This window comes from Aquarana catesbeiana, linkage group LG10 (assembly GCF_042186555.1).
Source record: "Aquarana catesbeiana isolate 2022-GZ linkage group LG10, ASM4218655v1, whole genome shotgun sequence".
Taxonomy (NCBI): Eukaryota; Metazoa; Chordata; class Amphibia; order Anura; family Ranidae; genus Aquarana; species Aquarana catesbeiana.
In genome coordinates this window covers 156,392,153-156,409,349 of record NC_133333.1, presented here as the reverse complement: position 1 = coordinate 156,409,349, position 17,197 = coordinate 156,392,153, and the positions used below count along the sequence as shown (strand labels likewise).

Here is a 17,197-nt window from a genome sequence, read left to right as displayed (position 1 = left end):
GGAGCATCCAGTTAAGGAGAAATCCCGCGTCCGACCAGGAACTCGTCCAAGGTTCTGCGCTCCAGTGGCCCTGGTAGAATGCCCCATAACCTATCGACCCTGCCACATCCATAAACAGCTCCAAATCAAAATTGCTCACCGCCCGGACATCCAAACTGATCTCCCATTATAGCTTTCCAAAAATGTGTGCCACACCCGCAAATCTTCCCGATGTTCCTTAGTGAGACGAATAAAATGGGTAGGAGACCTAACCCCTGCTGTCGCCGCCGACAGCCGTCGGCAAAACACCCTACCCATAGGAATAATGCGACATGCAAAGTTAAACTTACCCAACAGCGATTGTAGCCTCCGAAGCTAAATCTTGCGCAGTCCCAATATCCCACAAATCTCTGTCTTGAATGCCAACAATTTATCCTCCAGCAAGCGATACTCCATGGCGTCCAAGTCCAGTACTATACCCAGGAAACTGAGCATGGTCGTTGGACCCTCCGTCTTGTCCTCAGCCAAAGGAATACCAAAACTCCCTGCAATGTGCTGCAAGGTGGATAAGAGTATCGCACACAAAATAGAAGCAGGCAGCCCCACGCAAAGAAAATCATCCAAATAATGAATGACTGAATTCACCCCCGACAGATCCCGAACCACCCATTCAACAAAGGAGCTGAATGTTTCACACAGAGCGCAGGAAATGGAACAGCCCATGGGCAAGCAGTGATTAACAAAAAAATTTCTTGCCAACAGCACCCCAGCAATCAAAAACTGTGAGGATGCACTGGGAGCAAATGAAAACTGGACCCAATGTCAGATTTTATTAGAGCCCCCTTTCCGTAGCAGCGAACACAGCCAACTGTTGCGTCAAATGAAGTATACAACACACACGCTTCTAGATCTATGGCATGGCTGACAGAACCCCCTCTCTCCGGGAATGACAGGTGATGGATCAGGCAGAACTTGTGTGGTTCCTTCTTAGGCACCACCCCTAGTGGCGAGAGCAACAAATCCGGCAGAGGCTTCACCAGAAAAGGTCCACCCATGTGACTGAGCGCCACCTCCTTAGCCAGTTTTTCATATACCACCCCTGCTGCAATGCCAAACGCGCATGGCCGCCTAGGAACTAGGTAACTATGGAACTAGGGATGCAAAATCTTCCAAGGATTCCTCCATCAACAGTCGCGCAGCATCCCAGTCAGGATATCTACTCAGGAAAGGATGCATCTTTTTCCCCCTCACCGGCGTCGATCCCCTTGCCGGCGGCCCTTGACGTTTTTAAAGCAGCGGGACACGGGGTGCGAACCTCCGCAGCCAGAGCACTCATGTTTAAAATGGCATGATCCCCCAAACTTACATGATCCCTCGTTGTACTGCCAGCAAACACACCATTTTTTTATTGGCCGACTGTCCTGGTAATGTCCTTGTGGTCCCAGCGAAGGGACGGCCGGATAGCCCTACGCTGCCGAAACAGCTAGTCATAACATAGCCAATCAGTTCCCCCATAAACTCTGTGAGCCTCCCGATGGCGTGCACGTAGCAAAAAAGTTCCGAACAATGTTCTGGATTTCTGGATTTCTATCCACAATGATGCTCGCCATAATGGCAAACAATTGCAGCCAGTTGGCGAAAGTCCGCGGAATCAATCGATACCACCGCTTCTCCTCGTCCTTCTTTTAATGTCTTTGCTTGACCCTATCCAGGTTAAACTTCTCTAAAGGAAGCAAGGAAAAGATCTCCACATACTCACCCTTGCAAATCTTGTCTCGGACTTCCTGTTTTAAATGTGCCCCTCATCGGCCCGTCAAAGCATACATAAACTTTGCTTTTTGCCGCATCAGCTAACCGCACGGCATCCGTTTTCCCTGCAACCTCCTATGACGCTCCATTCTCCTCTGGCACCGTGACAGCAGCCCCTAAAGCCGGGGGCAACACTGAAATCCCTGTAGCAAACGGGCCACAACCGGAACCAGGGGGGAGGGGGGGTACCGCACCGGACTTCCTAGCTGCCCCGTCCACCACCGCCCCACCCCCTGGCTGAACCCAAGGCGATCCGTTTTTCACATTGTGGAAACAAGCAAACTTTTATGCAATGCCATTCATTTTAAACGTTTTAATGCCACCCAAATGCTCATCCCAAAACACCTCTGCGGACCTTTGGATTAGTGCACCACAATGTATGCAAATCTTTACATTGTAGAACATTTAGCCTGGGTTCACACTGTAGCGATGCGGGAACCAGCGCGATTACAGTGCCGGTTCCCACATCTCTCCTGCAGACAGTTCACACTTCCCTTTGCAAACTGCTGCGGGTGTCAATACAATGTTACTGACACCCCCAGATCGCATGGGTGTGGACACCCATGCGATCCTAATCCAGTGCAAGAAAAAAAAAGTCCTTGCACCTTTTTTATGCAAATCCAATGCGAGTTTAGCCATACAAACTGTATGGCTGAACTCGAATTGCACAGACATTGCATGTGAATGGCACAGCAGTGCGGGTGTCTGTGTTCGCTACAAGGTGAACCCGGGCTTAAAAAGAAAAAGGTGCAGATGCATTATTGTAGTGCATTGAAAGACCATTTAAAGTTGATTTAAACCTTCACTATTTTTTAAGTGGGCCCCAGAAGCTATTAGTTGTCATGTACTAATATGGACAGCAAGCTTACCTGGCAGGCAAGCAAGCCCCTCAAGCGCTACACGGTTAGTGCTCCTGTCAGTCACAGGCACTGCCATCTTCTCCTGGTCCTCTGGGTTTCTGCTCTTTGGTTGCTTGGTCAGCCAGGCCGTGATGACGTCAATGCCACACATTCACACAGGAGTCACATCCATCACGGCACAGAGCAGGGCATAAATGTCTGCACCTTAGAGGCTCAGTGTACACAACACTGAAAGACAGGGGGAAGGGTTTATGACAGAAGAGACCAATAGGGTCTATTTTTTAATAAAAAATCTACTTGTCAGCATTTTTCTAAATTTCAATTTCATGTTAAAATGAGTAGGGTGCAGTGTACATTAACATGTGACATAACGCACATTAATGCATGTGTGGCAACACATCACAGATATGAGTTTTAACATTTCAGTCCTGCTATTATCCTGCAGCCCCTTTGCAACCACTTCCTGTCTATATTCTCATACTCTAAAAATGGCTGTATGACATTTCACGGGGTGGGTTTTCTGATAATAAAAACAGTGGACCATGCCTGTTTAATGTGTGTTAAAATGTCCACTTGTAGTCACCACTGGAAGCCCGTGTGACAGGATGACAATGCACAAGCATAATTAGGAGACAGGGATAGGATGTTGCCACACTGGGGGACAGTTACTAAAACTGGAGCACTTAGAATCTGGTGCAACTGTGCATGGTAGCCAATCAGCTTCTAACTTCAGCTTGTTCAATTAAAGTGGTTCCAGGGTCAGAAGGTTTTTTTATCTTAAAGCATTTTTTGCATTATGATAAAAAACCTTCAGTGTGCAGCAGCCCCCCCCCCCCCCCCTCAGCCCCCCTAATACTTACCTGAGCACAGCTCAATCCAGCAAAAATGCAAGAGAGTCTCCACTGCCTGAGACTCTCCCTCCTCATTGTCTGAGACAGCAGTGGGGCGCCATTGGCTCCCTCTGCTGTCAAGTAAAGTCAGTGAGCCAATGAGGAGAGAGATTGGGAGGAGCCGAACCACAGCTCTGCCTGTCTGAATGGACACACAGAGCCGTGGTTCAGCTTGGGTGCCCAGATAGCAAGCTGCTTGCTGTGGGGGCACTCGCCAGGAGGGAGGGGCCAGGAGCGCTGGCTGGGGACCCGAGAAGAGGAGGATCAAAACCATTGCACAGAGCAGGTAAGTATAACATGTTTGTTGTTTTTAAATAAAAAAAAAATAGACTTTAGTATCACTATAAGCTTTGACAAAAAAACTGAAACTGATGGTTTCTATGCAAAGCTGCACCATATTTTGGACTCCCCAGTTTTAATCTTTCCAATCTCCCCCAATGTAACAGGAAGTGTCTGAACATTAGATTAATGGATGAACTTGTGTCTTTCTTTTCAACCTGATTACCAATCTAACTATGCAGTATGCAGCACGGACTTTTATTCACTAATCATTATTTTAATCAAAGCTGCAGTTTTAAAAATGTTTAAAATTTGTTTTAAAATTGTACATGTTAAAGCTTGATTGAGATCTTCATATTGAATTTTTTGCATACTTGCCCTCTAACTACAAGGACAATGAAATAACTCTTAATTAGATTCCAGACATTCTGCTTTAAAATTGCCTATGTCCTTTGTCTTTACAGGTTTGGTTAAACTAGGTGTACACTGCATAACGGGACAGAAAGTGGCAATAAAGATTGTAAACCGAGAAAAGCTTTCAGAGTCTGTCTTAATGAAGGTAGGTCACTGCTGAGTTTGCATTTTCCACATTCTATATTAGACTTATTATCAAATAGTACTATAGCATTTAATTAAAAAGCAGGTGTCCATCATTTTATAAATAATTTGCCGATCAAAACAACTTTGCTGTCAGCAATGTGTAGGGCGTTAGCTTGAATATCAGTTGGACAGGATGGGAAGTCTAGTTAGTGATCACATCTTCTTGTGTATGCAGTCACTATGGGGGTTATTCACTAAAACTGGTGCACACAGAATCTGGTGCAGCTGTGCATAGTCACAATCAGCTTCTAACTTCAGCTTGTTCAATTAAGCTTTGACACTTAGGCCGGGTTCACACTGGTACGACAAACGCTCCGACATTGGGAGCTTATGTCGCCTGACATGTGAAAATCAATGTTTCCCTATGAGAGCCGTCTTAACTGGTCCGACACAAGTTGGTCCGACTTTGAAAATGCTCCCTGCACTACTTTGGTCCAACTTTGATCCTACTTCAGCCCATTGAATATCACTGAAGTCAGATCGCTGTCGGATTGCCGTCGGAGTTCCACCCACTTTTGAGAGGTGGTCTTAAATGAAAGACCACCTCTCCACCGCTCGTTTTTGGCTAGTTAAAAAAAAAAAATTCTTCAAACTTACCTTTTTATGAAGTACAGCCTGTACTTCCGATCCATCTGGTCCACGGCGCAGGACGTCATAGTCTCTTCTTCGGCGAGCCCCCCCCATGTCTTCTGGGACATGTGTGTGTCCCAGAAGACAGCTGGCCAATCACAAAGCGCTGCGCAACTCGCGCATGCGCAGTAGGGAACGGGCAGTGAAGCCGCAAGGCTCCACTGCCTGTTTCCCTTCATTAGAATGGCGGCGCCTGCACCCGATCCAATGGATGGATCGGCCTCGGGGGCAAACATCGCGGGCTCCCTGGACAGGTAAGTTTTCCTATTAAAAGTCAGCAGCTACAGTGTTTGTAGCTGCTGACTTTAAAAAAAAAAAAAAAAAATTGCAGGTGGAACACCGCTTTAACTGACCCGACTTTGGCATGCGGCTTGTGCTCTGAGGATCCTGAAGGGGAACTCCACGCCAAATTTAAAATAAAAAATGGCATGGGTCCCCCTCCAAGAGCATAACAGGCCCTTTGGTCTGGTATAGATTTTCAGGGGAACCCCCACGCCGAAAAAAACGGCGTTGGGGTCCCCCCAAAATCCATACCAGACCCTTATCCAAGCACACAACCCTGGTAGGTCAGGAAAGGGGATGGGGACGAGCGAGCACTCCCCCCCCAAAAACCGTACCAGGCCCCCAGATTCCGGCCTCCCACCCTATGTAAATGAGTATGGGGTACATTGTACAAGTAATTTATTAAGGCAGCTCTGTCGTCTCTTCCAATTTCTTCTCCCCTCTCCAGCTCTTCTCTGCTGATCCGCTGATGTCTTCCACCCCTCTCCGGTTCTTCTCACTGTGTCCACTGTCTTCTCCGCTATCTTCTCGCTCTTTTGCTGGGTCTTCTCCACTGTGCGGGTTCCTGCACAGATGTCTATTGAAATCGCCCCGGTAGTCGCCAAAAGTAGTTCAGGAACTACTTTTAGGAACTGCAAAGTCAGCATTGCACCGATTTGGACTGTGCTGTTGCTGGCACTAGGCGGCTATTTGACATGTCAAATCAGCCCAAAGTGAACGGGGATTAAAACTTAGAAGCTGATTGGTTACTATGCAGAGCTGCACCACGTTTAGTAAAACTCCCCCCGTGTGTCAGTTTTCATTTACTCTCACAGTTTAGAGGTTTTGTGTATAATCCACATACAGCAATAGTGATCCAAAATTTTTTAAAACTTTGCGTTTTTGTTACTTAAACTCCCTGGCGGTATGATTATTTCAGATTTTAGGTGCTGAAAGCGGTACAATTATTTTGCATGGAAATTTGGCGTTTTATATTGTAGGCCTGTAATTCTTAGAAATAACTCATTTAAATCTGTCCAAACAAGAGTCTAATAGACATCCCAGGTATGATAAAGTTTGAAACACAAAATCATAATTGATAATATATTAAATAACTATAAATAATTATAACAAATAATAATATAATAATAGAAAAAATTATTCAATAATGTAATCAAATCAAAAACACTGAAATTTGCTCAGTTGCAGAATTGTCGCTGTCATTACTTTTAGTGTTTGATGACGAATTTCCCCACAAATCACTATCGCTCAATTCTGCAATTGTTTCTCATTTATTATCGCTGTTTTCTAGCTGGTCTAAAACCACTTTTGACATAAACGGACACTTTTTGGTTGCTATGGACAATCTCCAGTTTCCTGGCAGAAAGAATAGTATTTATAATATAAAACTGCATGCAGGACACTGGACAAACCACTAGGGACAAAGGGGGTGTGTAATTATTTGATACAGTACCGTAATCTGTAAGATTACAGTATACTGTATCTATACTGTGTTTTTTACTTTTTGAATTTGGCGCCGAACTCCGTCCCCGTGCATCGCAACGCTCACAGGGAACGGAGCTCGGCACTGTGAATCAAGCGAGACACGGCAGCTCGCAGATCACAGCGGGGAAACATTGCAAGGTAAGTAACCTCTACATGGATCCTGCAATGCGATCCCGAGTCTGGCTCGGGGTTACCGTTTTTGGTACTGAAATTTTAACCTGAGCCGGACTCAGGAATACCGTCAGGGAGGTTAAAATGGTTTCCCTGGTTGGACTGACTGATATGTGTATGGGCAGTTTTATTTGATAAGTGATTGACCTTATCATTCCAGATGGTTGCCTGATACTAAAAATTAGTTTTGACACCAAAAATTGGGGAAAATACACAGTTCTGTACATGTTCTTAATCTAACCCAGATGAAAAAAACCGCTTTCAAAGCGATCATACGATAATCGGATCATTAGCACAGAGCTTTCAAGAGCCGATCACGACAGTTCATCCGATAATATCCGATTGGATAAACATGAAAATTTTTCTCTTACGATATCAGATCGTACGATTTTCATTTAATCAGTACAGTTGACGTCCGAAAATACAATAGTAATACACTACAACACATGACATCACCTCCAATTTTTTATTCTGTTGTACGAAAATTTTCGTCACTTTAGTAACCTCTCCATTTTCAATATGCGACTAGGATGCAAAAAAAAAAACCCGGACGATCTGTCGTCCGATTTTCAGATTGTGTGTACGGGCCATTACAGTGACTCTTACAGTTAATCCCTTATTTTATTAAAACCCTAAAGCATCAACAACATTGTTGATAGGGCCTTACCCTGAAACTCAAACATTTAAAATTTACCCAGACCCTATCATTTAACCCCTATTTCACGATATAAATGAACACACAACCTTATCCTTAAAACTTAACACAAATCTTATATTAACCCCGTAGCCACCTTGGCGGTATGATTATGTCAGATTTTTGCATGTCAGCGGTACAATTGTGTTGCATAGAAATTTGGAGTTTTATATTGTAGGCCTGTAATTCACACTATTCGCATTAACACAATTAAATCTGTCCAAACAAGAGTCTAGTAGACATCCCAGGTATGATAAAGTTTGAAACACAAAATCATAAATTATAATATAATAAATAACTATAAATAATTATAAAAAATAATAATAAAATGAATTTCCCCACGTTTCACTATCGCTCAATTCTGCAAGTGTTCTAATTTACTATCGCTGTTTTCTAGCTGGTCTAAAACCACTTTTGACGTAAAGGGACACTTTTTAGTTGCTATGGACAATCTCAAGTTTCCAGAAAGAACAGTATATATAATATAAAACGGCATGCAGGGCACTGGACAAAGCACTAGGGACAAAGGGGATGTGAAATGATTTCATACAGTAATGTAATCTATAAGATTACAGTGTACTGTATGTGTTATGAACTTTGTATTTTTTTAATTTGCCGCCGGGCTCTGCCCCTTGTGTTGCGACACTCGCAGGGAATGGAGCCCGGCACACAGAGGCATCAGGCGGAGGAGACAGCCCGCAGACACAGCGGGGGGACATCGCAGGATCCTGGGGACAAGGTGAGTAACCTGCACCAGGATCCTGCAATGCAATCCCACGTGTGGCTCAGGGTTACCGCTAATGGTACTGAAATTTAACCCCGAGCCACACTCGGGAAAACCAACAGGGATGTTAAACTTGGAACCTAATCCGGTTTTGACAGTTTCCTTTTCTCCACTGGAGCACCTTCTCCCAACATAGAGCACCCCTTGATTACCTCCCCCAAAGAGATGAGTTCATGACATCCTGAGCTAACAGAAAGCAGGTTGAATGATACTGGACATTATTCTACCCAGAAGTGGACAGGTGTTGGACCATGGAGTGGTGAGTCTATGGGGGACAGCACCAGAAACTAGGCAAATATTAAGGGCTGAGTAGGGAAAGTTTTGGGTTTGAGGCAAATCCTGCAGGTTAAAGATTCACAGACCTTGCAAATGTATGTTCAGATTTATCCAGAATATTTTTTTAAGCCATAATGCACTGCGTGGTCTTTGAACTATGACCAGCAGGCATATTATTATTATTACAAAGGATTTATATAGCGCCAACAGTTTGCACAGCACTTTACAATATAAAGGGAGACAATACAGTAACAATACAATACTATACAAAAGGGTTAGGAGAGCTCTGCTTATTTGAGCTTACAATCTAATATGGAGGGGCTGGTTAAAAAAAAGGTAGTACTGTGAGGGATGAACTGATGAGGGAAGTGGAAGATTCGGCTGTTAGTTGAAGGCAGAATAGGCCACCCTGAAGAGATGAGTTTTCAGGGATCGCTTAAAAGTGGATAGAGTAGGAGATAACCGGACAGATTGGGGTAATGAGTTCCAAAGGGTGGGAGCGGCTCTGAAGAAGTCCTGGAGTCATGAACATGGGTGGGGAAGACAAGGGAGCTAGAGAGCAGGAGGCAGTGACGACCGGTGGAAATTTTTTTTGGGGGGGGGTGCGGCAAACAGTATGCCACCCCCCCCGGTCGGTGGCGCTTACAACATCACCTGCGGGTTCCCCTGCTCGGCGGCAGTGGCCTCCCGTTCTCCTGCTCTCCATGGGTCATCACGGTGACAGTGGCTTCCATTTCCTCCCTCCTCCTCGAAGGCCAATCGGGAGTCTTCTCGGCCAATCGGAAAACGTCTCTCACAACCGCTTCTGATTGGCCGGATTGAGGATCAGTGTTTCAACAGCAAATATTCATTTGCTGTTGTAACACATATGGGTGGGATCAGAGCGCATTCTCTGTGACCCGAGCCCACTCCATTTTGAAGCCTATTAGAGCCATTGGCTCTAATCGGGTGCTTAGAAAAAAAACACTGCTGTAATTCATGCTCCCGGTGTGCTGAAAGGGGCCGGAAGCATGAATAGGGGGTGGCCGCTGTGGCCCTGGATAGATTCATGCTATGCACAGCGTGGAGAGAGGGGGCAGCCCCCGGGCGCCCCTAATTGACAGGCCGCCACTGGCAGGAGGTCTTGGGAGGAGCGGAGAGGATGGTTTGGGTGATATTTGGAGACAAGATTGGTGATGTAGCTCTGGGCAGAGTTGTAAATGGCTTTGTATGTCACGGTTAGTATTTTGAATTTTATTTGTTGGGCAATCGAAAGCCAGTGGAGGGATTGGCAGAGAGGGGTGGCGGACACTGTCTCATCTACCTTAACGGTTGGTAAGGTAGATGAGTCGGGCAGTAGCATTCAGGATAGACTGAAGAAGGGATAGTTTGCAGAGAGGTAGGCCAATGAGGAGGGAGTTACAATAGTCAAGGTAATAGATAACAAGGGAGTAAATAAGTTGCTTAGTCGTTTCAACGGTTAAAAAAGGACATATTTTGGAGATGTTACGGAGGTGAAGTCTGCAACATTTGAACAGCGATTGGATTAGGGACTAAAAGGACAGGTCAAAGTCCAGGATTACATCAAGCACCCTGGCATGAAGGGAGGGAATGATGGTTGTATTATTGATCTTTATGGAGAAGTCAGGGGAGGAGGCACAGGCTGGTGGAAAAATTATGAGCTCAGTTTTAGAACGATTGAGTTTGAGGAAGTGGTGTGACATCCATGCTGATATGTCAGTTAATAAGTTAGTAATGGGAGAGGAGACGTCAGCATAGAGATGGTACTGGAAGCCATGGGAGTTTGTCAATTGACCAGAGGAGGAGGTGTATATGTAGAAGAGGAAGGGTCTGAGGACAAAACCTTGGGGTACCCCTGCAGAAAGAGGAAGTGGAGAGGAGGAAAAAGAGTTATAGGTACCACTGAAGGAGTGCTGTTATAGGTAGGAGGAGAACCAGGAGAGAGCAGAGTCTTGAAGGCCACGAGTGGAGTATTTTGAGAAGGAGGGGATGGTCAACAGTATCAAAGGCTGCAGAGAGGTCTAGTAGTATGAGTATGGAATAGTAGCCATTGGTTTTAGCAGTTAGTAGATCATTAGTGAGTTTCAGTAGGGCAGTTTTAGTGGAGTGTAGTAAGCAAAAGCCAGACTGTAAGGGGTCAAGAAGGTTGTTGTCAGTGAGGTAGAAACTCAGACGGTTGTAGCCTAAAGCCTAGTACACACAATCAGATTTTCCGCAGACAAAATCTCGGACTTTTGTCCGAAGGCGCATGCCTGGATTTTGTCTTGCATACAAGCGTCAAGGAATTGTCGACCAACAAACACGAACGTAGTGGCGTACTATGTGTTTTTTCAGCTCTTTAGCACCACCCTTTGGGCTCCTTCTGCTAATTTCGTGTTAGTAGAAGTTTGGTGAGTGTTGATTCGTGCTTTTCAGTTCGCACTTTTCATTAAGCACTTTTCAGTTTGCGCTTTTCATTTCGTGCTTTTCAATTAGTTTCTGAATGGCCTATCGTCAACCAGCCATGTTGCGGAATCGGAGGAGATAACGTGTTATTTATTATTGGTCTTGGAGTTATTGTTTTGACCCAAGTCCAGTCCAGGAACAGGAGGAGGAGGATTTCTTGGACTAAAAATTGGTTGCTTTATTAATCTTGACCAATTATGTCATATGCCTTTGCTGCGGGAGCTCCAGGAGAATAATCCAGATGATTTTCGGAATTATCTCCGGATGACGGACCCCTGCTTTCACCAACTCTTGGCATTGTTGACCCCCTATATTAAGAAGCAGGACACATGCATGAGGCTTTTATTTTATTTTTTGGTTGAAAAATAATGATTTGATTTTTTATGTTTTCTGTATTTTTAGATGCATAGAATGCACTTTTTGGTTAAGTTCTATTGGCAAATAGCATGTCTAATTTTATTTGTTTTCTTTTTTTAATGCACAATAAAAGAAATTGTGGAGAGTAATACTTGGCTATGTGTTTTACTTCAAATGACAATTTGGGAGTAGGCAGTTACATTTAAAAAAATACAATGTAAAATTCACAAGGGACACCAACATAGTTATATCTTTGATCTTAAAAACTACGGGATAACGGTGTTGTGTTAACTTGCCCCAAAAGAAAAAAAAAAAGCATAATAATAATATTATTCTTGATATCACTAGAAAAAAAAGCCTTTGAAAATTTGTTTGCAATAGCTCCATCAGTATCACCAACAAAGCAGCTTCATTATTATCCAAATAAAGAAGAAGAGAATGTGCGCTGCATTTTGAGATTTCATAATTTGCCACGTCATGAATGTTAATTCTCCATTACGAATGCTAGTTTACAAAACCGACTGCTTCTGGCTTGTCCTTGCTTCCGAGCATGTGTGTTTGTACTTTGGACTTTTGTCCGACGCACTTGTGTACACATGCTCGGAAAATCCGATGACATACCTTTGTCCGCGGAAAATTTTAAAACCTGCCATCCAACATTTGTCCGTGGAAAATCCGACAACAATTGTCCGATGGAGCATACAAATGGTCGGATTTTCCGCCAACAGCCTGTCATCAAACATTTCCCGTCGGAAAATCCAATCGTGTGTACGCGGCTTTAGTGTTCTAAAAGTTTTATGCAACGGTATTAAGGAGATGGGCCTTAAGTTGTTCAGGCTGGTGGGGTCCAGGGAGAGCTTTTTAAGTATGGGAGTGATCAGTGCATATTTTAAAGGGGAGGGAAAGATGCCAGTAGTGATGGAGCATAGGATAGAAGAGGGTGATTGTAGTAGTTGTGAGGGAACAGGATCCAGGGGACAGGTGGTAAGGTGGGCTTCTGAGAAAACCTTAGCGACCTCTTTGGTAGTAGCAAGGTCAAAAGAAGAAAGTGTTGGATGTGGTTTGGTAGGGTTAGTGAGATAGATAACTGTGCAATGGAGATGCCCCCCACAAATTGCATCAATCTTGTTTTTGAAATGGTTGGCAATCTCGAGAGCAGTGAGCGAGCAGTGAGCGAGCAGTGAGCAAGTTACTGGGTGGAGATGGTGGTGGAGAAAGATAAAAATAGAGAAGAGACGACAAGGACTAGAGGACAGAGTATTAATAAGTGTGACAAACTAGGCTGTTTGGCAGCATGGATGGAGGAATTGTATTTTAGGAAGGCAAATTTATATAGGGTGAATGCTTGCCGGGATTTGGTTTTACGCCACAATAATTCCAGTGCGTGGCTAAGTCTCTTAAGATTTCTGGTGTCAGTCTGCCACAGTTGTAATGATCGGGCCTGATACTTTGTTTAGTGAGACGAGCAAGAGAATCCAGTGTGGATGAAAGTGAACTGTTGTAGACAAACATGGCCAGGTTAGTGCAAGACAGGGATGAGATTGTGTCATGGAGGTTGTCAGTTGCAGAGTAGAAAAGAGAAGTATTAACGTGGCAAAGGTTTCTGTGGGTAAATGTCTTCTGCTTGGAGGGACAGGTGTTTGGAGACAAGGACATTGTGAAAGTGATGAGGTTGTGGTCAGAGAGAGGAAAGGGGGTGTTGGGGAGGTTGTAGGGTGCAAAGATGGGAGAAAATAAGGTCAAGGATATTACCATCAGAGTGATTGGAGGACAGTGTCAAAGGAAAGGTTAAGTTAAAAAGTTGGGATGTAGCTGGACTGTTAACATTAGTGGGGATGTTAAAATTAGCAAGAATGATAGTGGGTATTACAAAGGAGAGAAAGTAGGGTAACCAGGCAGAGAAGTCATCAAGGAAGCATGACACCCATCCAGGAGGCCGATAGATCACTGCGATCCTTAGCGAAATGGGATAAAACAGACAAATACAGTGGGTGTTATTTACTAAAGGCAAATCCACCTTGCACTACAAGTGCACTGCAAGTGCACTTGGAAGTGCAGTCGCTGTAGATCCGAGGGGGACATGCAAGGAAAATAAAATTGGTTTTCTGCTATGTCTGTTCCCATTATTATGGGCTTTTTTGCTCTTCATTCTATTTTGCAGTTCAATTGAGGTCAGCAGTCACTTTTAGCTGTTGTCTTATCCATAGTATTTTTTCTTAAGAAAGGGTTAGTATTTAGGAGTTTTCTGTTGTAGTGGAGTGTTATGCTGTGGTTTCATTTCTTTTGCATTTTTAAAAATTTTAATTTATGTTGGTGGGGGCTTTTTTAAGTTTGTGGTTCTCAAAGCAGAGCATTCACTTTTTACTGACCATCTGTCCTTAGCGGTATCCCAGCAAGCCGCTGCATCATTTGAAAGATGAAAAACCTAAGTGCAAGAATGGTGTGCACCTAAACTTTCATTCACTACATCCCCTTTTGCCTTTATAAAATAAAAGTTAGGCAAGCACAAGTTAGACCTATTATCCCTAATAAAGCTTTCCTGCTGCTGACAGTATTTTCATTTTCCTAGTAAAACACCTTCTTATACCCTTTGTCTCTAGTACAATTTGGTCTATTGTCCCATCCCTGATTAAAACTGTCCTGCTGCTGGCCAGTTTTACACTGCTGTATCTTACGCATTGTCTTAAAGCGTTTGTTAACCCCCCCCCCAAAAAAAATACTCCCCATACTCATTCACATAGGGGGTGATTCCGATAAGCCCCCCTCCCACAGACCCCAACAACCCCCGGAAAAGAGTTGTCGCAAAAAGGCCCTTGTCCCCATCAACATGGGGGCAAGGTGCTTTGGAGTTTGGGGCGCAGAGCCCCACCTGCCCCAGAGCACCCACCCCCCCATTTTGAGGGCATGCGGCCTGATATGGTTCAGGAGGGGGGCGCTCGTTCGTCCCCTCCCTTTCCTAACCTGCAGGGCTGCATGCTCGGATAAGGGTCTGGTATGGATTTTGGGGGTGACCCCACACCATTTTTTAAAAAACTTTTGGCGTGGGGGGGTCCCCTCTGAATCCATACTAGACCCAAGGGCCTGGTATGGACCCTGTTTTTTTCACTAGTTTTTTTTGCGGCAATTTTTTTTTTTACATTCAGCAGGAAGCCCGCTGACAGCTGATGACTCATGGGTTGTTAAAGTGGTTGTAAACCCTTACAGATCACTTTTTGCTACAGGTAAGCTTATGATAAGGCTTGCCTGTAGCTACCCAGGATATCTCCTAAACCTGCATGGTTTAGGAGATATCCCCTGTATTTGCATGTGCCAACGTCATCGGCACATGCGCACTGAAGTAAAGGCAGTACGTGCCGTTGCTTCAGTTAGACTGTGCAGTTACCGGTGGCTCCCATGCGCATGATCGCGGTAAAAACGCGTGTTCAAAAACGTGGCAAGCACCGCAGAAAGCACTGCAGAAATGCTCAAAAGCAACATGCACAGATGTGAATCGAGCCCACTGTAAGTGTTTAGGATATAACATAAAATGTTACAATGACTGGTTCATACCAATAGCTGCAGTGCTAAAACATGAGTTGAGAGTGTTAGCTGACGGAAACAGAGAAGAGTAATTTTCATATATAAGGTCATATATGACATCTGACACATCACTATCAGTACATTTTCTTAAGGGCAAGTCAGTTTATATATGCCAAACCTTCTTTTATCTATACAAGATGTACATAGTCACTGTGTAACGTTTAAAAAGCTACACAGTGCTGGCATGAAAAAGATAACTGTAGGCAGTCATTAAAGTATAAAACCATAAGGCATTAAAGTATATCCAAAGCCATACTTTTTTGGTCATAGAGTGGGGAATGGTTAAAATCTCTATCTGGTTTTATTTTTGCTGTATGTGTCATTTGGAGATATTGTGAAAGTGTGAAAAAATTAGACAGTTGTAACCAGTGTCCCCACTGGAAGATTTCCCTTCTTCTCTTCTAGTTATAACTGTGCAATGTTGAATTTGCTATCACTTCTGTTCTGGGGACAGTGGTTACTAGGACAAACAAAGGGGGTGAATCTACCCAGCGGGGGCACAGACAGCAAGAAAAACCTGCCAGGTGTTTTACCCTTTTCAACCCTATTGAAAAGTTGACAAAGGCTTTTCTGAAAACAGAATAAATTAAAAAAGATTTATCATTATATTTTTTAGTTATGTCCCATATGTTATGTCCATACACGTAATACTTTGTCCATTGTTTCATAGTGCTTTCTAACCCCAGTTGTGAGGCCTAAGAGGCTTCGCCCCACCACCACCTTTTGCTGCAGCTAATTTGACAACAGCTATGAATAGGGATGGCTGATTCACAGCTCCAGCATATCTTGCTTATGATCACTTTCTCAAGACAAACAACGACAAGAGGAATACAGTGGGAGAGGAGGGTGTGTCAGCCTCTGCATTCATCTTGACGTTGCTTGTCTCGAGAAAGGGCTCACAGCTGAGACAAGCTGCAGCTTTGAATCAAAAATCTCCTTTATAGCTGTTGTTGGATTGGCCGCAGGGGAGGGGAGCAGGTCAGAGTTAGAAAGTGCTTAGAAACATGGGACAAATGACTACATGTACTTTGTGCTATAGGGCTCAGAACTGTAAAAAATATAATGATAGATTTTCTTTAAACCATATCCTTAAAGTAGAACATTAGGCAAAAATATTTTTTTCATTTTGGATAGAGCAAGGGAGGGTTAAAACCCCTGTGAGAGTTCTTTTCACCATTTCAAAGATCTAACTTAACTTCCTGTACCATAGCCAAACAGGAAGAGAGAGGAATTCCATGAAAATTAAGGGAATTCCTTGAGGACCCCCAGGTCACCAGAATCAGTGTCCCCATTGGAATATTTCCCCTCTATTACTTTTCTGGGGACAGTTTGGGATTTTTTTTTTACTTTCACTTTCAATGATAATGGTAAACATGAGAAATAGAGAGGGTGAATCTCTAAAGGGGTTGTAAACCCTTGTTTAAAAAAAACAAAAAAAAACAAACATGTCATACTTACCTCCACTGTGCAGTTCGTTTTACACAGAGTGGCCCCGGTCCTCCTCTTCTGGGGTCCCTCAGCGGCGCTGGTGGCTCCTCCCCACATCGAGTGTCCATGTTGGGGAAGCGCTCTCCTTGGTGGACACCCGTGCGGGCACTCCCGAGTCCCACATCTGTGTCCATTCAAACAGAATGCAGGACTCGGCCCCGCCCCTGGCGCCACATCATTGGATTTGATTGACAGCAGCGGGAGCCTATGGCTGCGCTGCTATCAATCTATCCAATCAGCACACGAGACACCAGGTAGAGCTGGTGTGCTCGTTCCCGGCTGGAGAAAGATCAGGGTCAGGTAAGTAAAACGGGGGGTTTGGGGGTGCTGCAGCACCACAGAAGGTTTTTCACCTTAATGCATTGCAGTGAAAAACCATGAGGGTGCACAACCCCTTTAACATAGGCACAGACAGCAATAAAAACTGAAAGGTGTTTTAATCCCTCTCCACTCAAACCTATGTTCAAAACTAAAGAAAAAGTTTTGTCCTTAGTTATACATTAAAATAGTAGTTATATTTTAAAATCTATTATAAGTAAAAGTAATTGCTGGTTCAGTGCACTCTTGTCAGCCTTTAAAATAAAATGGC

General features: G+C 44.1%; 1 protein-coding gene across 7 annotated transcripts in view; it reads left to right on the top strand.

The window, feature by feature from the left end:
* Positions 1 to 17,197, top strand: part of LOC141110962 (serine/threonine-protein kinase BRSK2-like) — a 495,524-nt gene that overhangs the window by 257,630 nt on the left and 220,697 nt on the right. For all 7 annotated transcript variants that reach the window (XM_073602805.1, XM_073602806.1, XM_073602803.1 and 4 more), the window contains one exon: positions 4,282 to 4,376. In XM_073602805.1, the coding sequence (XP_073458906.1) occupies positions 4,282 to 4,376 (95 nt within the window). Of the gene's footprint in view, positions 1 to 4,281; positions 4,377 to 17,197 lie in introns of those variants that run through there.